We start from the raw sequence: 22,744 nt of genomic DNA, 5'->3' as shown, positions 1-22,744 counted from the left end.
CTTCATCATGGTGGAGCCGCTCTCTGCCCCCTGAGCAGCTAATGTTTAAGTAATGGCCTGTGTGCCAGACACCTCACTACCTGTTAGGAGGAACTTCCATCAGCCATAATTGATTTGATAAATGCTTACACGTACGCAGAAAGAGAGATGTGGGGAGAGACAGGGAGGTCCTTGTATACTCTGTAACACACAGTATACAAGTACCTCCCACATCTTTTGATTCACCTTTGACAACTTCACCAGCAAAGCAATTTTTATTTCCAGAAAAGCATCAGACCTTCTTGTAGGAAATGTTGCAGAAAATCTTGACAGACGACAAGAGTTTCTTAGAAAGACAGCCCTGTGAGGGTTTAATGACAAGTATCAAAAAGAGATTCTAATTCTGGTACTATAATATTTGTGCGTAAGGTCTCGTGATTTCCTGTTTTGTTCCCAAATGGTGCAGTGGGATTTCCTAAATCAGAGCTGCTCTTATCTTAATCAAGCAGCTTTCCTGCACAGAGAGACTGAGACTGTTGGTCAGATTCTGTGTGTTTGTCAAATCATTTGTGATGCATTTTTAAACTGCTATATACCTGATATTTTAATACATCTTCAAATTAATAAATTCACAATCTTCACTTCAATATTCACATCTTTTCACAGCATTGAGTGTGAAAATTCATTTATGTCTTGGACATAGACTAAATAATTTTCAGTGCTTTCACCAGAGTTAACTGTGGTATTTCTGATATGAATTATGTTGCTCTATTATCATGCTTAAGTTAATTATTATTATTATTATTATTATTAACTATCTGGAAAGAATAAGTGAGTGTGTGTTAAGTTACAGTTGGTTACTTTTTATATAAATATATTTTTGCTGAAACTGTCATACTCTTACCTGTTAACTACAACTAAACAAACTCAGTCAATCAGTCACACATGAGGCAGATAATCTGTGCTCCAAATTGCATTTGTTAAAATCCTCCTAAAAAAACAAAACAATCAGAGCACAGTAGTCTCAAACGCAGCTGTCAAATATGTCACTGACTGTTTGTCAACTGCAGGAAAACTGTCAAACTAGGCATCACTAAATCACGGCCTACTAGCGGTAAAATGAGAATGTTTTTGACCCAGACGTCATTTTAAAAACAGTCCATCGAAGTTTCTCAGCAGAGAGGGGAGGGGAAGAGCTGCAGGAGGAGGTCTCACTTCTAATTCTGCCATTTTCTGGATCCTGCCTACTCCAGCTTTAAAGTTGTTAAACTACAGAACATATCATGATCTTTCTTCAGATCATTTATAACTAAAGCCTAAGGCTACGTTTACACGAGGACGGTCTGAACAGAAGACGCAAAAGTGGCGTCGCGTCTTCACTTTTTATTCTTCGTTTAGACGAGCATTTTCGGGAGGAAATCTGCTGCATACGGTGACGCAAAAGTGTGTGAAATTCGATTGTATGCATGCCAGGCGGCATCACTTAAAGCGATAAGAGCATCTTTGGGCATGTAGAAGTTTTCACGCCACACATTTTCATCAGCTACTCCTTCCACAAAGTTATCCACCATCACTAGATCTCCCAGGTCTCGTTCACAGCCGTCTGGCTCGCCTCCGACGAATTGCTGCATCCAAAATGTGATAGAGGTAATTCCAGATCCTTCTCTGTTCACTAATACTATCTCTACATATCCTGTACATTTGGTGGAAAGACTCCTGTAAGTTTATTAGAGCTGCCAGAGCAGCTTGAAGGTCCGACGCATGGAAATAATCCCACATGTTTGTTTATTTTCCTGTACTGGAGCATGTATGTGACGTAAACACATACGTGACGTGAGCAGATCTGAGCAGAGTTTTGTGTCTTGTCAGTGTAGACGGACACGCTACGGCGGAGCGTATTTAACTTTTCCACTTTGGAAGGTGGTTTCAGATTTTTGCGGTTTTAAGCCCCCAAAATGCCGTCACCGTCTAAACGAAAGGCACTTCCGATAAAATATTTTGTTGTTTTTACCCGCGAGCGTCCTCGTGTAAACGGGGCCTCAATATCAAATTAATACAAAATAACTATTGGAGGTTTAACTGTCTGTGATGACTTTATGATGCATACACATCAACAGCAGACTTGATGGAATTTCATCTGTACATGAGCTGCATTTCTGCCCCAGACTGCAGCATAAGCTGCTACACTGACAAAATACTGATCCATTAACCAAACAGGCTTTGTGGTAGCAAGCAAGCAAACAGACAGACAGATGACAACACAGTGTGCTGCATCAAAGGCGATTCTAACTGAACATCAGCTGATTTAGGAAAAGTAACGTCTGCATGTATGCTGCAGTGTCTCCATCAGCTGCAATAGTCCCACAGCTTTAATCATCCTCTCCAGCCCAGATCTAAACTAGTCTATTTTACTAAGTGGAAGGGCTGACAGCAAACAGGGAAATGCATGTGAGCATGTTTACACTGTATGTTTGCACAAGGCCCTGTGTGGAATTCATTTTCTCTGCCTTAGGTAGGAAACATGAATTGATGCCGTTGGAATGATAAGAGGACAGAAATCTAGAAAATGGCAAACAATAAGGATGAGTACATCTTATTCCCAGGAAGGGAGAAAGAGTGCTTCAAGTCGAGGGTCAGCTTGATAAGAGGAGTTATTCATGTGAGTCTGAGGAGAAAGTGTGGAGAAAAGGAGCTCAGACAAGGAGACAGAGAGGGGGAGGTAAATGAGAAAGAGAGATAAGGGAGGAATAGGCCTTCTCCTCTTCATCCACTGCAACATCTCTCTAAAGGATCACTCTCATGCTGCTGACGTGTGATTGACAGCTGTCAGCCAAAGACACACACTCCTCGTGGCTGTTTTCTCTGCCCTCCACTGTGACTGGAAACCATCCACAGGCAAAAAAAAATTGTAATTCTGAAAATCAATATCACCACAATCTCCAGGGCTGTAAGTAATCAAATGCTGTCATTTGCAGCATTGGGGGACTGATAAAGACTGTAGCTGACTGCAGCCCTCATCCAAAATAGAAAAAGGACAAAAAGGTCTGTGCTGTAAGATATGGATAAATGAAGCAGGAAGACCTACACTAAAGTGTGTTTGCAGTGAAATTAATTTTGTTATTATGAAATCCATAATTATGTCGAAGTGCCCAACAGCACCACCTGGGGAGTGTGTCCTGAAAAAGTAAGCCCATAACAACAATTGAACACAGCTGCAGCCCATATAACCCAGTAGGGAACAGCTGATTGACACACGGCAACTTGTGTAATCAATAATAGCAGTTTTCACTCACTTTAATAAAACAAAGTTTTATGAGAATTTTAAAAATGCTTGTTTTGACTAACCCCCTTCTCCACCCTCAACTACATTACTTTTTACTTTTATATATATATATAAATCATTCATTTTAACCTTGAACTTATCCATTAACTTCGCTAAATCATATTGAAATATTAAAAATTGTGTTGAATACATCTAAAAAAAAAGCCAAGGTTTATAAAATATTATATATTATATAGATGAGGGATACAACAGATAGATGAGGGATATAATAATATATAACAATATTAATATTATATATTAGATAGATGAGGGATATGATAATATATAATAATATTATATATTATATAGATGAGGGATACAATAGATAGATGAGGGATATAATAATATATAATAATAATAATATTATATATTAGATAGATGAGGGATATAATAATATATATAATAATATTAATAATATTGTATATTATATAGATGAAGGAATCAGGTCAACAGTCTTTTGTGGATAATATGGGTCATAGTTTTGTGTTTTTGTATTCAGCACATTCATCACTGATGGTTGGAAGATTTAATACAGTGCAACAATTCTTCAAAACGGACACACATTGCTTTCCAAAGTGGTTTGCCTTCATGAAGACATGTGGCTTTGACAAAAATGGTTCATATGATTATTTTCTAACATACCATCACTGTGGTAAGGGTTCAGAAAACAACATTTGGCTGAGCCGCATGTTAGAGCTGAGCAACAGTGGCAGCTTCTGTCCTTCATCTGTGTTGTGTCTACACGGGATCCATCCAGGCACAGTTTTGAGCACCCGATTGGATGTAATCATACAACTGAATGAGATGTGAAAAAGTGGCTTCAAATAATAAACATAATTTGTGTTTTTTCTTTTGGGGTTAATTATATTTATGAAGATTTATATTCAGGAATTGGAGGACAACTTGAGTAAGTGGTCTCACAGCCAGGTAGCTTTGGGTGTAGGTAGCCCACAATCACTTTAGTTATTAGCATAAAATAGATTTCAATGGACTTCAAGTAAAGCTTGCATTGGGTGTGTTAAAGCCAACCTGGTCTCACAGAAATCTGTGAAATAGCCACGGATTCCCTTAACTCAAAATCCGTGGAATAGCCACGGAATCACTCAAATTTCCGTGAAACTGACACGGATTTCGCTACAGTGCAAGTTAATGACAGTCATATGGATCCATGGATATTTTTTCCTATTGGTTTGTTCCAAGTCACGTGACTTTTTAGGTCCAAAAAAACATGGCGGACAGTTCTCTCATTTTTTGTGAAAACATCAATATTTTGACTTAGTTGCTGCATAAAAATGGATTTTGATCACATTTCTAGCGAGAAATATATGTTTTATTTTCTAAATCTTCACTCAGTGAATGTACATTATCACTTTGTATGTTGGAATAGCCACGGGATATGACTGTCATTAACTTGCATTGTAGCGAAATCCGTGTCAGTTTCACGGAAATTTGAGTGATTCCGTGGCTATTCCACGGATTTTGAGTTAAGTGAATCCGTGGCTATTTCACGGATTCCTGATACCATGTTGGTTAAAGCACATTTAGCATAAGCTAAAACGCAGACTGTTACACTGGATTGATTGATCATTTCCATCGGATGCGCATGAGGACACTGTAATGCTGCTGTTGTGTTGGGGTTAACCAACAGTGACTGATGACGGCCCTCTGGGTAATAGTTGAAACACTGTTCAGACTGTTCAGACAAGAGGTTATCTGTCAGGAAATCACAAGTCATTTTATGTATTTGTAAAAATGACCAGTGGTGTCATTCTTCTTGTGAGGTCGGGCTTGTTGGGATAAAATATTGCTTGTCAAACTTCAGGGAGCTTTGAGTTGTGCTTATTGTACCTTTTTCCTATATTGGATTTCAGCAACTAGTGCCTCTTCAAAGACAACCTTAGCCCTTAGAACAAAAATTATTAGCTGTTGCAAATTAGTTTTTGATTAATTTGACCACTGAAGTTCTGTGGATGTGCAGTATTGCCAATAGGTCTGCTGTTAGCTTCCATCATTGTTATCTTCAAATAACACTCACACAAGAGAACATTATAAAACATGAGACTAACTAGTGTTGATCACTATAAATCAAGTCAAAACTACTCTGTAGAAAGTCGTTTGAGTAAACCATACAATTAGTTACACTAACTCCCAACCAAGGTTATTATAGTTAACGAAAACTAACGAAATAACGAAAACTAGAATTGAAAAAACATTTTCGTTAATTGAAATAAAAATAAAAACTAGAGTTTTTAAAAAAAACGATAACTAACTGAAACTGTTATTGTGTGGTTACAAAACTAACTAAAACTAACTAAAATTATAGTGAAAAATGTCCTTAGTTTTCGTTTTTGTCAACTTTTTTCATTCATAATTCAGTGTTTCTATTTGAACATGCAACACATGGTAAATATGTTTACTGAGACTGGGATGTCTACACTCGAACCAAAATTCAAAACACCCAGAACTGTAAGAGTTAATAACCTTATTGGGGCTGAGATGACAAACCAAAGGAAATAAAGGCAAAATGTATTATGACCTCTTTGAATCTGGCACCCAACACATAGCCCATTACAAAAAAACTAAAACTAACACTAAAACTAATAAAAACTAAACTAAAACTAAGCATTTTCAAAAAATAAAAACTAAACTAAAACTAGAAAACTCGCTCTAAAAACTAACTAAAACTAACTGAATTTGAAGACAAAAATTCACAACGAAATTAAAACTAAAACTAATGAAAAATCCAAAACTATTATAACCTTGCTCCCAACATTTCCACTCAGTACATCATTTATCAATCTATTTTCCTTTATGACAACAGTTGCTGATGTTTACTGTTCCCCTTTTCACCATCTAAGAGCACCGAGGGGGAAAGGGAGAACACCGAGGTTGTCACTTTGTTGTTAAACCTAACTGACTTCATCATTTGTTCCTCTTCAAAAAACCATCTGTGTTGACAATTTACAGTCTGCCTCTCCTCAGCTGCATTAAATATCAGCTTGTTTGCCCGGAGTGACAGCTAAAAGAGCCCAGCCTGACAGACTGGGGTGTTGACAATCGGAGTACTATACTTGTAAAGCAGGCCAGGCACTCACCCCTCCTCTTTCCAATTCCTCTTCTGTTCCACACCTCACATATTTCTCACTATTTCTGGCTTTGTACGAAACAGTACCACAGGTGTCGGAGAGAGTCAATGCTTTGAAGATTTAATGCCAGGATGTGGCTGTGCTTTGATATTGGAGGAGAACAGATATAGCAGATGGCTAGCTGCAGTATTTAATAAATAGCCCATATTAGAGTATTCTGCTACACTCGCTTGCATATCTTAGATTCCTGATAGAAGCAACTAAAACAGGGTTGGGTGAAGACCTGCTCTGAAAAATTGTGTGATCTTTTATGTAGTATGTTGCAAGAAATTGCAACATATTAGTAGATTCTTCAGAACTCAAACGTAGCTTTAACCCTTTATCAGGACTCTATTTGGTAACTTCAGGTAATATTTAGAGAAAAAAGTTGCAAATTTACTAGATTTAAGTGGCAAATCTACAAGAAAAAAAGTTGCAGATTTAAGAGATTTAAAGTGGCAAATCTGTTCTAAAAAGTCGCAGATTTACAAGAAAAAGGAGGGGGGAAAAGCAACTTTTTTCTGCCAGATTTGCCACTTTAAATCTCATAAATCTACGCATTTTTTTCTTGTGGATTTGCCACTTTAATCTCGTAAACTTCTTTCTCAAAATATTATTTGCGTATGGTTTTTTTTACACATTCTGGCTGTATGTAATATCCTCCAATATTCTCTTGGGTTAAAATTTGGAATTTGCAAGGATTTCAATGAGTGCCCTATTAAGGGTTAAAGTGGTGAATCTGGGAGAAAAAAGTAGTTTTTTTCCCACTTTTTTCTCGTAATCTGTGACTTTTTTTGCACAGATTTGCCACTTTAAATCTCTTAAATCTGCGACTTTTTTTCTTGTAGATTTGCCACTTTAACCTAACCCATTTGCAACTTTTTTCTCTAAATATTACCTGAAGTTACCAAATAGTTCTTTGCCTGATAAAGGGTTAAGAAGATGATTTTTGCTCCACCTATTCATTTTTCTGCAAACTGTTTCAAAGCATCAACCTAAACTAAACTACATGTAGCATGGTATCTCAAGCTAATGATTTTATTTGTGAAGCTTGTTAGGGCACGACATGAGATAAAACTGGTAACAACTGGTAATGGTAACAAAACTCTCAGACTAAGGTTCTTCTGTTTATGTTACATAAGGACCTCTAGTGGTCCTACATGTCAGTTATGTGCAAAGGTGGAAGGTGGACATTACAGAGCATAAAAGCTTCTCTATAAAAGGGGAAGGTCAGAGTAGATGCTGGTCACGTTTGTGACTTGGACCATGGCTAGTATCTTGTTCCCTACCCCACAATCTCTCCCTAACAATGGCAAAGTACTTTTTGTGCCTGAACCAAGCAAAATGTTAACCATAGAAGTGGAAGTAATTCCATAATTTTTATGGAAGGAAAATGCACAAAGGATATCCCCAGGGGCATCAGATCAGCCCTCTAATGGCTGTCATAATTATGACAAGAGCAAAAGAAAAAGTTAGGCGACATTGGGCCTCAACTCAAGTTTTTCTTAAATTTGTTATTAAGAAAGAAATGTCTTCTTAAACTGCTGAAAATGTTCTTATAATGGTGGATCAAGTTGTCTTTGTGAGTAGAAATCATGTGCCAGTTGATCCTAAAAACACTTAAATAGTTTTCAAGTACTCCTGGAGAAAGGAAACAGCAAATGAGCTTTCATATTTAGTACCATCAGTGGTGGAGGGTGGGTTCTTACCCCAGCAGCCCGGGGTTCATCCCACTCTCTCTGTCTCTGTCTCTCTAGTCTAAGTCTAAGTTAGGCCTATAAATAGCATGATCAGTCCTATATTATTGGATGGTTTGATTCCCAATTAATATAATAATGTGGATTGATGGATTTAATTAAAATATGGTCCCCTTTTATTGAGAATTGGGGGTTGTGGGCAGTAAATAAAATACCACATAGAGGTGGTGGACATCATCTGAGCTGTGACCCTGAAGATTAATTTGAGATGCAGCAGCACTGTGTGTCAAGTTGTTCTGGTAAAAAAAAATCTAATAAGGATGACTTAATCAAATCATTAATTAATGAATTAATTAATTAAACCTATTGTTGGGACCAGCAGGTCTGCCACAGATGGATGTTGCTCATTTACACATACTGGACATGTTTGAATGTAAAGGCAACAGTGCTCTGGATCCTCTTTGTCCTCCAACAGAGCACACAAACAGCCATCAAACTCTGTCCCAGCCAAAGAGTGGAGCTGCATCTACAGATGTGTGATCACCTCATTGGTCAGACAACATCTGCCACCACAGGAAGTCACAGTGGCTGCAAAAACTCTGCAATCCCACTGCTTCACTCTATTTTACCATGGTCTGCATGGGGACACGGTGTCCCCAGCAGACCAGGTCTGGCCTTAGCAGGCAATCCCTCTCTCTCTTCTGTTGCAGCTCCACTCAGAGGACTAGGCCTCCACACAGAGGAAAGGCTTAGGCCTCCTGTTGAGCTCTCTCAATAGAGACAAGAGGGTGCAGCCCATCTTCTCCCAATGGCTTTGTGAGAAGTCACACCAAAGCAGTGACACAAGATTTTTGATTAGTGAACACAAAGTTTATAGCAGTCAGCCCAGAGACCATGACAGGAGGTCTCTCAACTGCTTCAAACGAACAGGAGCGAGTGAACAAATACTCAAAAAGACAGCAGCGACGAGTTTGCAACCAGATCCAGCAAAGGACTGCCTGACCACCCTCAGAACCAAATCTTCAACCTTGCATGCAGCTAAACTCTACCAACTACTGACATACAGCTTTGAAAAATATTTCAAACATTTCAACATTCAACATGATCTTTTGTTCTCCAAGGTAAGACAGAGACCTTCCTCCTCTCCATCATCTTCGTTTATGGATTATGACTCATTGTCTGTACCCATGATGCAATTCTGAGCTTACTCAGACGGCCATCTTGCCACACACACACACACACACACACAAACACACACTTAGATTAGACTGTAGATATTTTTGTTTGTTTTACTTTACTTTGCTTTTTAAGAATGAATACCTTTGGAAATATACATGCTGTCCATTTAATGTTGTACATGTATGAGTGTTATGCTAACCTCTTCTATGAAAAGCCTTCCATGAAAATAATTCCAAATTCCTTCAACCATTACTGAATATTAATATGGTAATTTGGTTATCATTATTAAGTTAATTATAAATCATAATTATAAGTTCCAAATTGATGGTTTAGTAACTTTATGAGACTGATTTAGTCAAATTAACTATCTTTTCTCTGTTTGAGAGTGGTGCCCCATCTCAAGGTGACTTTGAGTAAATCAAATCATATCATTTAATAATTAATAACTATTTATGAAAATTATCAATACTTCTGATAGCCATCTAAACATACTTATAAAACCGTGAAATGCACACAAGTGTTACTCAGGTCTGAAGCATATGAAATCAAAACACGATTAAGGTGTATGAGGGTTCACAACGTTAATATTTCTTGTTTTGAAGTCCATTTCCATGTTTAGCTATGTCCCAAAAAAATATTTGCCTCGATACCATTTGTTACACACATTTGGTCTGAATTATGCAATTTTTTGGAGAATCGATAAAAATTGTCAAAAACACCATACAATAGTCCATCAATATACCAAGACCTTTAGAACACCATAGAAAAATCCATGCTGTGATTTGGGTTCAAAGCTTTGGTCACTTTGGAGATTCCCTTGTTTCTCCCATGTCAATATACCTGGGAAAGCTGGTCATCTTCTAGTTTTTGGTTATAAAGTTTCATGAGGCTGTGATTATCCTAAAGGTCACAGTAGCTCATTTTATACAGTGAGGACGAGACTCAAGAAATGCCCTCACTGCAATGAACTGGCTACTACTGATGTCTAACATCATCCCACATGAAGAAAACTGGGCTCACACAGTCGGAATAACATTTATTCACCAGTTAGAGACTTAGAGATCTACCATGTATGTATTTTGTTTAGGGGTGGTGGGGGTCAGCAATGAGGGGATGGCTTTAGGGGGACGGGCTGGTCAACAGTAAATGCCACATAGAAGTGGTATATATATATATATATATACAGCATCTGAACGCAGGGAACCAGAAGATTAATTTCAGATGCAGCTCAGCTAAAGTTTTGGATCAGAGACAAGATCAGCACAACTACGGTAGTCATGAATTGTGTGTTTTAATTTGGTGTCCATTCAAATTGTAAAGGTTTAAGAGAGTATAAGGGCTTAGAGCATTATGATGAACGTTTATAATGGCCATTCCTTGCTCAAGTATGTCTTATAAGTTATGAAAAAACTAGCGATTTTTGACCACCCAATTTGAATTGATAAAATGGTCAAAAATCCCTAAAAAAAGTCCTTAAGGTTATGATTTGGTATCAAAACAAATTTTAGAAATATCTGCAAGAATTAAACAATTTTTGCGGTAGGATGGGGACCATTTTCAGTCATTCAGCAGAACCACTTTTCATTCACTTATCACGATGTGAGAGGTCAAGGGAGCCCTGCCAGTTTTTGTCTCTACAAAATTTTGGATTCTTTAGTTTACCTCGTTTTATATGATGCAAATATTTTGAGTCTAGCTTACAAACAAAGCATACTATAGCCTCTAAAAAACATGGCGGATAGCAAATCATAGTTCAGGATAATGTGGTGGCACCTGGCACCTGCTCGGGTTTCAGCGATCGGCTACCTCTCTATTTCCAAAGGACATGGATAAACGATATTTTGACATTTGAATTGGAGGCTATCATAATGCTGACCTGCACGTAGGCTGTAAAGGTTAGCCTTTTTATTTATAGGATACTACTGTACATTAACATTGATATTACGTGCACACTATGAAAATTTTTTTACTGATAAAGTTACCCAATGTTTGGAGGCAGAAGTGATGGAATTAAAGTGTAACAAACTGTGCTGAACTAGCAGGAATTATAATTACAATATAATGGCATTATAATTCAATTAACAGTAAATTTGATTTTGTGGAAGAAACTCTGACAAAATTAGAGGATGTAAGCCTCAACAAAAACGACATATGGTCTGCTGCATTTGTTACAATGGCAACAGAGCTTAGGTTGAACTTGAACTATGTTCATGAAACAATTAAGCCCAAACTAGGCTGATTAAATACCTAATCCCACTTTATGAGACAGGCCCCAGTGCTTGTGCACAAATATATAAATGGTGGTATGTAAACTCCGAGATATACAGAGAAGGTTTTACCAGCACAGGTTTTTAGATTCAATTCTGTATATTACTTCTTAGAATGTTACAAGAATACAGTGGTTTGCTCTGGGATTTTATCCCTGAAACAGCATTTAAAGCATTCCTTACTGCAACTCTCCAGTGAAACCCACACTAATAGAATTCTTTAACGGCTCTTTAGACAGGGCGAAACCAGGCTCATTGCAGTTTTACACTGTTGAGTAAAATCTTTTCACATTCCCCTGCAATGATTTCCCTTCTACAGAAATAGTCCAATATTGTCAACCAATATATGGCTCTAAACCCTGGATAGGAGTGCTCACAGAAGTGTTCATCACTCATTGATTTTTTTAAAAGTCATCCATACATGTTACTGGAGCTGGGTGACAGTGCCCGCATGGCCAGTCATTGTAACCTTACAGGATGGAAAGATCTGAAGAAGAAGATAACGGACATGGCTGGTAATTCCCATCAGCGGGTGGCGTGACTGTTGGACTGTGCAGCAGACGTGAGCTCTGATGGCAGATCCATCACTGCCGACGCAGTGGAGGGAGGCATCCTCCTCCTCTCCATTTCCACTATTTCAGAGAGCAGCATCTCTGCCTGCTCTGTTTCGGTGGTCAGTGAAGCTCGTCATCAGGTTAAAAAGCAAGGCAGTCCATCACTATACAACTCCAAAATCACAGGCTGCATTGTATCCATTCAGTACCAGAGCAAAGACAGTGTTGTTCAGTGGCGGTTCTAGACCAGTTTTACTGTGGGGGCCAGTGTTTAATCAGAGGGGCACATTAAAAATCATCAAAAATGATATTTAAGCATTCAAAACCTTTATTTTAGCTAAAAGTCTCATATTTGGAAAAAGTGGTAATAATAGAAAAATTGAATTAGCACCAAATCTGGGGAACAAACACTATCAACCCAAAAACTGCTGCAACAATGTATGAGACTTAATAAAGCATTGAAATGCATGTATACTTCCATAATAATGTTTTATGCCCTCATAAAAAATTGACACACAATGAAACACAATTTTTGTTACAAATGTATGTTTTTTTGTGTTTAGTTCTTAAATCAAGGATCTAAAGATCTGGATCTATAAATATCATCAAAAATTATATTTAAGCATTCAAAACCTTTATTTTAGCTAAAAGTCTCATATTTGGAAAAACTACAGTGATTGAAACAATGAGACTTACCAACATTAACAGTTATTTTTGTACGACAATGACATTTCTCATTTTTGTGCACAATTATTGTTTTTTTAATTTTGAAAGTGCAGTATAGTGAGAATGATCTTTATATTTAGCTTTTATTGCACAATTAAACTATCATACAATGGACACATTCTGGGTTCCTTTTGTGTACAATGAGATATTGTTTGAACAAAAAATAGGTAAGAATTGTTCCGTCGTTCATTGTTATAAATTGATCATTTTATTATTAATTTGACACAGGGGCCACAGCAGTGGCAGTGTCAAGTGTTGTTCATATCGTATGTTTTGGCCTGAGCAACTGGAACTGAATATGAATTAATGCAAATTGGTAATGCACTGTAAAAATCTCAAGTCATTAGTCTCAAGGTCTTCAATGGAAGAATTTCATAAAACAACAGATTCCTTAACTTCACAAATTATCTAGAAGCTTGAAACCAAACTAAATAATAAAAATCTGTCTAGTAATATAAAAATTTTAAGACATTTAAAATACAATTTTTTCAATGTTGTTGATTAAAACTAGTTTACAAATCAGTTTTGTGTTTTTTTCTTACATGTAATAGTGCAAAATACATCTCAGCAAGAATTCAGATTCATTTAAATGAAGCCCTTAAACCCTCTGAGACCTGTGGGAGCTTCTGCGGTCCCAGCAGACAAACTGTCTTTATAAGGCTGCATAGAACCATGCAGAATTTTGCATGCAGTATAAATGTGTTATTTTCACCTATCCAAAAATGTGAATATTTCTGCATACGGGGGTCCCTATATTTTCTTAGAATTCTATTAACTGGGTATGAGATACGTGTGGATTCAATGATCTCAACTGTATTCATGTGTGATGATGTGATTGCCATAGTAACCATTTCACTGTAATGACACTTCCTGTCAGAATTAGCCTGCAGCCTCTGAAAGTCAAAAGTTAGCCCCCACAGGTCACAGAGGGTATTTTGCAGTTTGATTTTGACAATTCTTTATTAATTCTTGAGTGGTAAAAATAGAAAAATTGAATTAGCACCAAATCTGGGGAACAAACACTATCAACCCTGCAACAATGTATGAGACTTAATTGAGCATTGAAATGCATGTATACTTCCATAATAATGTTTTATGCCCTCATAAAAAATTGACACACAATGAAACACAATTTTTGTTACAAATGTATGTTTTTTGTGTTTAGTTCTTAAATCAAGGATCTAAAGATCTGGATCTATAAAAAGGAAATTGACATGATTTTAAAACTGGTGTCAGTTGACAGTAGTGCTGCCTCCTGCCTGCTTGTGCTTTCCATGTGTGTGTGTGTGTGTGTGTGTGTGTGTGTGTGTGTGTGACAGTGTGGCAGTTCAGAAAATCCATGTGTATTATTTTAGAGGATAGATAGAGAGTGCAATGAATGGATTGTAAGGCATTTGAGGAAAATCTGTAACTTTGGGCTGTTAAATTGAATTGACCTTTGGGGTTTAATTCCATTCCATAATTCTGTGGCAGAATTGATCATTGATTGCAGCATCCCTAGTTGATATCTGGCTTAGTGAATGCTTGCTTGCATGTCATCCCATCTCCTCCATCCAGTAATATCAAAAATGCTCCCAAAATATAGGAAGGACGTGTGGATCTGGGTGTTCCAAATTGGGGGGATATAGCTGGCAAAACAGATAGAACACAGTACAGATAATATTTCAACTGTATGTTCTGAATATATATATTAAAAGTCTGAGTATATATATTGAAACTTGAGAATATATATTGAAAATCTGAGAATATATATTAAAACCTTATATTTAAGGCTTTAATATATATATATATAAATTCTCAAGTTTCAATATATATATATATTCTCAGGTTTTGAATCCATATATATATAATAATTTCCTGAACGGCATGCCATAATATGTATATATATATATATATATATATATATATATATATATATATATATATATATATATATATATATATATATACATATTATGTAATATATAATAATATGTATTATATAATGTGTATATAATATATATATATATATATATATATATATATATATATATATATATATATATACATATTATGGCATGCCGTTTAAAATGTAATTTTTGCCAAATAAACCATGTGTTGTTGTCTACACAGTGATGCCTGTCTGACGGTCCACAGCAAAGGGTTGCAGGTTCAAATCCGGCATGCGGCTCTTCTGTGAGTTTCTATGTATTCCCTCCCAAAAAAAAAAACTCTTCGCAGCACTGATTAATTTGGCCACCTTGGGGTAGTAGAGCAAACCACTAAGGCCATTCCCTTAAGGTTTAAGCACCACTATAGGAAAGAGAATGGGGTTAGGCTTAAAAAGCACTACTTCTGGACATAACTTCCCTCAACAGCACACACACACTCCGGTCTCCTGGTTGAAACTCATTTGTCACACCTTCAGCCCATCTGACAGGCATTGTATATAGCTCTTAACATTATGTTGCTTCCTCACTGAAAGAAATTTTGTGAAATACCAAGTTTGAGAGCATTACTTTTCGTAGGAACTATAAAACTATCCGTTCATGACGACAGCCTGCCTAGAATGCCAAAAATGAAGATACCTGTACTTCAACTGTCTGGCTGTTTTTAGGTGCATATATACACAGTCATTCGATTCATTGTCATTTAAAAAGAAAGACATTGATAAGCGTATCTTTAAATAATTGTATTCAACTACATCTTTTAATAACCATCTGCTATTTTGGTTGATTTTAAATGTTTAATGTCATAAATCAGGATAAATCATGAAAAAAAAGTGACAGACATCAAACAGACTGTTGAATCATCTCAGGTGGATGCAGATATTATAGTGTTGGAGAGGTCTGCTCTATGAACTCAGCAATGACAAGCCGACTCTGGAGTCAGACGATCTATTTATCGGGTTATCTAGTCGCTTCAGAGACACTTCTGTCTACCACTCTCGCTCTGCTTCAAAGTGCTGCTATCAAGGTGTCACACTCCTCGCCATAAACGGATTGCTCTATGTGGAGAGGGGAAGCGAGGGGAGTGAAGCTTCTTACGGGATCAGGACTGTGAGCTGGGCGGAATTTTTTGAGAACAACGCCCTTCAATGATCAGCTCCAGCTTTGACCTCTGAACTGTGAACGCAATTGAAAATCTGGAGCAGCACGTGGAGGAGAGAATAGAGGCTGTGGTCATTAATCACAGATGCCTACCGCCCCAAACACACACACACACACACAGACACACACAGACACACACCACATTCAGGCTGCAACATCACACTGTGTGGTTGTACTGGGAATATTTGAGGAGGATTTGTCTCCTATTAAACTCTGTGAGAGATACAAGACGTCCCCCTTCTATATCTAAATAATCATCCCTGCACTGATACATGCAGAGAGGAAAAATAAGCAGGAGCCCAAAGTGCCGATTCCAGACATCACAGTAGGTGCTATTACCATTGACTTTATTGCCAAACACCAAGGTCAAGTGTTTTTTTTTGCTTTTCTATTTTTCTTTTTTTCTTTTTTTTCGCTGTTTGTCAGAGCACGCAGCTGCCTGGGGAGGCCGGGATCAGATCACACAGCCCAGGACTCAGAGGCAGGTCACCCAGGTTACAGTTCATGCTGTATAAAGCACTTCAACTACACCGAGTCACCTTGACGTGTCAATTCCAAAGTTGCACACCATCAATCTTCCTTGACTCACAGCAGCGCTCTGATGTCAGAGGTCAGAGGTCAGCTTCACACATGAAGCCTCGGTTTTACTTTAATGAAAAAAAATTCATAATTTGTTTAAGTCCTATTTTTGGGGGACTTTGTGATAGGATTTTTTTTATATGTTATATCAAATTCCAATTTCACTTTTAGAATTCTGGCTGTGTACACCATGTAACATTACACAACAGACAATGAAACAGATGGGAATACAATAAAGCATTTCTACATTGGGACAAGTAACAGATTACTAAGACTAGAACTGAAACAATTAGAAGAGTAATTAATTTGTCTATTAAACAAAAAAATAATCTGAAGGTTTTTTTTTTTTTTACAATTTACTAATCTTTTCAGTCATATCTAAAGCAAAAGGGACAGAATCTCTGCTTCAATTTTGCAGTGATGATTTGCTGCTTTTCATGTTATTATATAATGTAAATTGAATGTTTGTGGTTACGGACTGTTGGTCAGGCAGATCATTAATATGAAGAAATCACGTTTAATTGAGTAATTGTAGGGACAATTTTTTTTCAATTGTATGAAATCCTATAGATTGAATTATTTATCAATCAATTACAACAAATCAAGAGTTTCATAAATAATCATTAATTGCAGCTCTGAGACATTACCGAAAATGTAGAAACTGACAAGACGTCAAAAGCTGATGACAAAATCATTGTTTCAGATTTTTTTTTTTTAAGCTGATTTCTCTTGCAAAATACATGAATTAAAAGAACTTTTCATTATGGATCCTGAAATTGTGTCTGTAGTGTACACAAGTGTAAAAATCAACTTGTCAGAGCTCTCTCTCAATGCTCTTCTCTCAATGACATAGAAAATATGGTTATTATTAGAATATTTGCCATTTTTCGACTGACATTTCATACATCGTACATTATATATTATTATGTATATTATACATATGCACTAAATGTTAAATGCGTAAACATGTTTTACTATGAGATTAATCATCAATACCTAACCTTAAAGACAGTCATGAAACCTGCTAAAGATCTTTGAACTATTGTCAATAACACTTGGAAACTCCTTCAGAATAAAGGTAATCTAAAACCCCACCGAGGCCTGCTGGAGTCCATTAAGCACCCTTAGATCTCCCTTTTAAGAGCTTCGAACGTCCTGTTTATGAAAGCGCTTGCTGCAGCTGGCCACCACTTGTCACTGAGCGAGGCCGGTGACTGTAACAGGCCTGGGTAACTGGACTGAGCTGAGGCCACTGAGACAGTGACAGTGGCGATGGGGGAAAGGCAGCGTTGTTCTCCGAGACTGAACTCTCAGCCTATTGTACTCGGCTCTCTCCAGCAGTCGGGCTTGAATAGCTCTTAAGTGACGCCTCCATGCTGCTTTAAAAGCTAAGAAGCACAAAGGTTGAACAAGGAACTAAGAGAAATGTTCACTTAGTCGACTTCTGGGTTAGAAAAACACGCTTCGCAATCTCCGCCGCTCCCACTTGATGGCCATGAAATGCATGTGTGGCCCATATATGTGTGTTTGTGTGTGTGCTAAGTCGCACAGCATGTGGGCATTTGTGTGAATGTCTTTGCTTGAATTAATACTGGCCGCTCTTGAATTCAACTTCAAACAGCAAAATTAAAACACCTTGCGTTTGTATAATTATGAGCTAATTTAGAGGCCTGTGGGCTGCAGGGGGTGTAGTGTGAGGGGGTCCAGGGTGGAGGTGGGGTGGAGTTGAGAGGGTTCACACCGTGTGAGATTTGCTGTAGTGATCTGTAGTGGGGCTTTCTTTTCCTCCCCACCGTGTTTGACACCGAGGCCCCGTTTGCACTGTTTGATAGTAACGCTTTAATGTGAATATGAGTGTTGATAGTGGTCCACTGCATCTGTTACTCCCAAGGGAGAGAAGAGGGCGAGGGGGAGTGATTTCAAGTCTCAATGCTGCTTCATGGCCCAGATACAATCACATCTGCCAATTAAAAAAATAAAATAATAATAAATAAAAAGCTGTCAGTAATGTCAAAATGTTTCAAATCCTTTCTGTAGTCAGAGTTCACATCTGTGGCTAAAGGAAGCAATGGATGACATGAAATCTAATGAGCCTTCAACAGAAGAGCATCACTACATCAGCAAAAATAATACAACAAGGATAAAAAATGATTATACAATTCATATTAGAGCAAATAAGGAAAAGCAACATTTTTACAATTTTAATTCACAAATTATAGGCTACTGTTTCACAGACAACACCCAGGTATAGCATGTGAAAATGTCAAACAAAACAGAGATAAAAGAGCCAGAGAGATGAAACATATAAATATGACATCACATTTAAATGAATATGTGTATTTTCGAGAAGAAGAAAAAAGCCAAATCAAACAAACGTGAATTCTGAAATTGGGAATTATTGCCCTTGCTGTAAACATAGAAATACTATCAAATGAATATGCACATTTTGCGATCTTAGTTTGAAAGAGGAAAATCATTGAGATTGCTTAAATATTAGAAGATTTTCCAAAAGTTTGATTGTGAATGTCAGTATTGTGAAGCTGTGTAAAGTGAGCTCACAACCTTCATCTTTTTTATTCACGTAAACTGATTAAAAGTACAGGACTTTAATTTAAAAAAGAAAAGTTTGAACAAAAAATCATGCGAACTAAACCTAGATGGAATTCTGCTGTCAAGGGGGAAATTGTAAGCGTGTTATTTAAATAGCAGAGCGAAAGGTGATGGTCCCGCTCTGTGCTTTATACTGTATTGCTGTCTACCTGGGCTGTGCTGTTATCGGGGTCAAGGCGCGGCGCTCAGACAAGAGGATTAAGCAGAGACAAGAGCCTTTAACACGAAATAAAACCATCAAAGTTCGGCTCTAATCCCGGCTGCTGTGGATAAAGCTGACAGTTAACGGGCTACACAGTAAGCTCGGTTTACTCTGGGCGGGATGGCTTTGTCCAGGGTTTTTTCTATTTCCTCAGCTAGACAATTCAACTCAGACACACAGCGAACAGGATGGATTTATCCGAGAAGCATAGTTGATTTAATCACCAGTGCACACACACACACACACACACACGCACACACACACACACACACCTCTGTCCCTCGACAGTAGGAATTTCACAATAAATTACTTTTCTCTTGACTTCTATAAATTGCATAATACTTCAAAAATGAATTCAGAAAAACAGCAAGGAGAAATATTTCCAGAGGAAGATCCAAAAATTTGGAATCTGCAGGCAAAAATGTAATGGTGTCAAAAAGAGGTCAAACAATAATACAACATCGTCTTTAAACATGACTTTTTATTTCCAAAAGTCGATTTAAAATGTATGTTTTTTAATTAAAATATATATTATAATTGTTAGGCCTGGTATCATTCCCATATTGGCACTTAAAGCACGTTGGTTCTGTGTATATTTAGAGGAGAAGTAGTGTTAAATACTTTCAGCACCTTGGAGAGCTCCACGTCCACCAGCTGCGAGCTCTCCTTTGTGTGGAACGTTTTAGATAAAGGTCACATACATTTACACACTAAATCCACAGCAGATACAGGCTGCAAAAAGACACGTTTATAATGTGCGCGATTATATTAGGGGAAGTTATTGACGTGTTTTATGATTGCATTTCATACAGTTTCTCCTGGCGTTCATAGTCAACGTCAAAAAAAAACTATTTTCAGATCTCAGGTGAGATTTTTTAAATATATTATTAATAGAATATTACAATATGTAACCCACGGATTCAAAAATCCAATAATATTGAGAATAGCCCTTTTTAATCTGAAGGTTTGTTATTAGAAAACAGTCGGGTTTATTCTTTCTCTGTTTTCAGGCCTGATATTTCATATAAATAACAATCTGAAAATAAATTGAGAATTTAAAACGTTCAAGAGAATCAAGTTCCTCTCTTTTTTAATTTTCTTGTTTGTTTTTGTCTGTGTCTGAAAGAGACAGCGGAAGGTAAAACTGTCATTTTGTCGTGTCATAATAATGGAACTGATTGGAAAGCCCCATTCGGTGTGTCAATTTAAACACAACTTTACTAGAAAACTTAAACTAAACTGTGTTTCAGGATATATTGTCATCTATATAACCAAGCGTAATTTAAGTTTATACCAGAATTTAGTTTTAATCTAAATGCGGGTTGTTGCTGGGTTTTTAAAAAATGTTTTTTTTTTGTACAGCTGAACTGCAACGAAAATGACGTGAATCATAATCATGTTTTCATTTACACTCGCCTGGTGAAAAACCAGTGAAACAACTGGACTCTGCCTCGTGGTCCCAGTCTGACCCGCTGTGGAGTGTGTCCTTTGGTTTGCTATGGCGCCCCCATGAGACCATTTCTCTGCCTATGTAGTTTAATGATCGGTGTTATAGGAGGCACATTTAAAGGTATTTAGTATTCAAATAACAGCCTGGAAATACTCTTAAAAGTTTTCATCGTCATCACACGTTTTCCCCTGCGCGAAAGCCCGATTTACTCATCAATATAAAGTAAATGCAATTTAATATTGCACACAGGAAATACCCGCCTGGTTTCACTACCAAACAGTTATGAAAAGTGTTGAGATAAAGTTTGAATCACAGTTGAATATTGTATGCATTATGTCACGCAGTGAATCAACCGAACATCCGTTTACGCATTTGGAAACGTCCACGTTTGAACTGAATAAAGTGATTTCGCAGTGAGAAATGAATAGCAATTATGTCTTTTACTCTTGTACCGTCTGTCAAAACAGCGGCAAGTGGAGAAAGTTAACCTAGACGTGCATGCAGAGTAGGAGAATCTAACTCACCAGGCAAACTGCAGGCGTCAAGAGGAACACGGCACACCAACACTTCACCTGCATCCTCCCGGAGCTCAAAGTTCCACTAATTTCCCTCAGCTGGTAGTTGCGGCTTTGCGGACCATAAATCCACCTGGTATCCGCCTCACAGCACGGTCATGCCCCTCAGCATCCCAGATAAAAAGGACACAACGCACCCCATGACAGCAGAACAAAGGTGAGAGTTGGAGACTGGGCAGCAGGACGGTGGAGCCGGGGAGGCTGCTGCGGGTGGAGATGGTGGCAGAGGGAGGGAAGGGGGCGCAGGGGCAACAAACAGCGGCTACTTGAGAGTTAATCCAGGTAGAGAGAGCGGAGGGGTCATAGCTGTGAGCAGGCTCAGGTCCTGATTGTCTGAAGGTCTGAGCGCTCCAATCTGAAGAAAACTGTGGCACTTTCCGCTTTATAACACGCGCTCACAACACAACCAGGGAGACTGTGGCTCCAGGGGGGAGGGACGATTTGGGGTGGTGGGTGGGTGGGGGGCAGGAAAAGACGAATAAAACGAAAGGAGATTGGTCCAAGACGCAGCGAGGATGAAGAAAGCGAAGTTCTCTCTCTCTCTCTCTCTCTCTCTCTCTCTCTCTCTCGTTCTCTCTCGCTCTCTCTTTTTTTCATAATCAGATGCTCATGAGGAAAAAGCGTTTCACCTTCGCTGCTGGTTTGTGCGCCTGATGTAGATGAATGAGCTGACATTCTCCGCTGCCAATAACTCCAGGCAGACCCTCTTCTTCCATCCAGACCCATGAGAAGAGCTTCAAACCTGAATAAAAACACAGCAGCTCTTCGCAATATTTTCATATTCACTGTCAGTGTCACAACCTGCTGCATTATTGCCAGTAACGCTGCTAATAACATGACCACAAGCTGCTGAACATATTTGCGCATTTTCACACAAATCTCCCATCTTGTCAAGTTATGACATAAACTGTACTCCTAAAAACGGATTTTCTTAATACAAGTGACAACATCTGCATGTTCAGAGAGAATATTTTCAAGCTCTGTCCAAGAGAGAGAGAGGATTATTGAAAAAAGATTATATTCTGTCCTAGAATACAGGGAAAAAAAGTTAACTTGAACTTGAAATAGGTTGAAAGCTACAATCCTTAATGTTTTTATTATGTCAGACCACTGCTATTAATTGATGGCATTTCTGCTGATTAATTACTTTTCAAATATTTGCAGTGTCAGTTTCAGAGTCCACCATTCGTGTACTGTGTAAATGTTTGTATTACCACCAGTTACCACATGTTTTATCCAATCAAACAGAACTGAAATCTTAAGGATTAACCATTGAAACGTTTAAATTGGTTTAAAGAAAAATGGAATCAAAAATATGAACAAAAGATTTGATGAAAACAGGGCTTGATTAAACCTCTGGATTAAGCCCCTGCCATGCCCTCCCTGCAGG

The 22,744-nt window shown here is 37.8% G+C and overlaps 1 protein-coding gene across 1 annotated transcript in view; it reads right to left on the bottom strand.

Annotated features, from left to right (window-relative positions):
• nxph1 (neurexophilin 1) overlaps window positions 1-21,624 on the bottom strand; it is a 70,567-nt gene extending 48,943 nt beyond the window's left edge. Inside the window, exon 1 of the mRNA XM_059350486.1 lies at window positions 21,304-21,624. Coding sequence (XP_059206469.1) covers window positions 21,304-21,357 — 54 coding nt within the window. The 5' untranslated portion in view covers window positions 21,358-21,624. The remainder of the gene's footprint in view (window positions 1-21,303) is intronic.
• Window positions 21,625-22,744: the final 1,120 nt, after the last annotated feature.

This window comes from Centropristis striata, chromosome 14 (assembly GCF_030273125.1).
Source record: "Centropristis striata isolate RG_2023a ecotype Rhode Island chromosome 14, C.striata_1.0, whole genome shotgun sequence".
Taxonomy (NCBI): Eukaryota; Metazoa; Chordata; class Actinopteri; order Perciformes; family Serranidae; genus Centropristis; species Centropristis striata.
The sequence above is the reverse complement of the archived record's forward strand: the minus strand, read 5'-3'. Positions and strand labels throughout refer to the sequence as shown.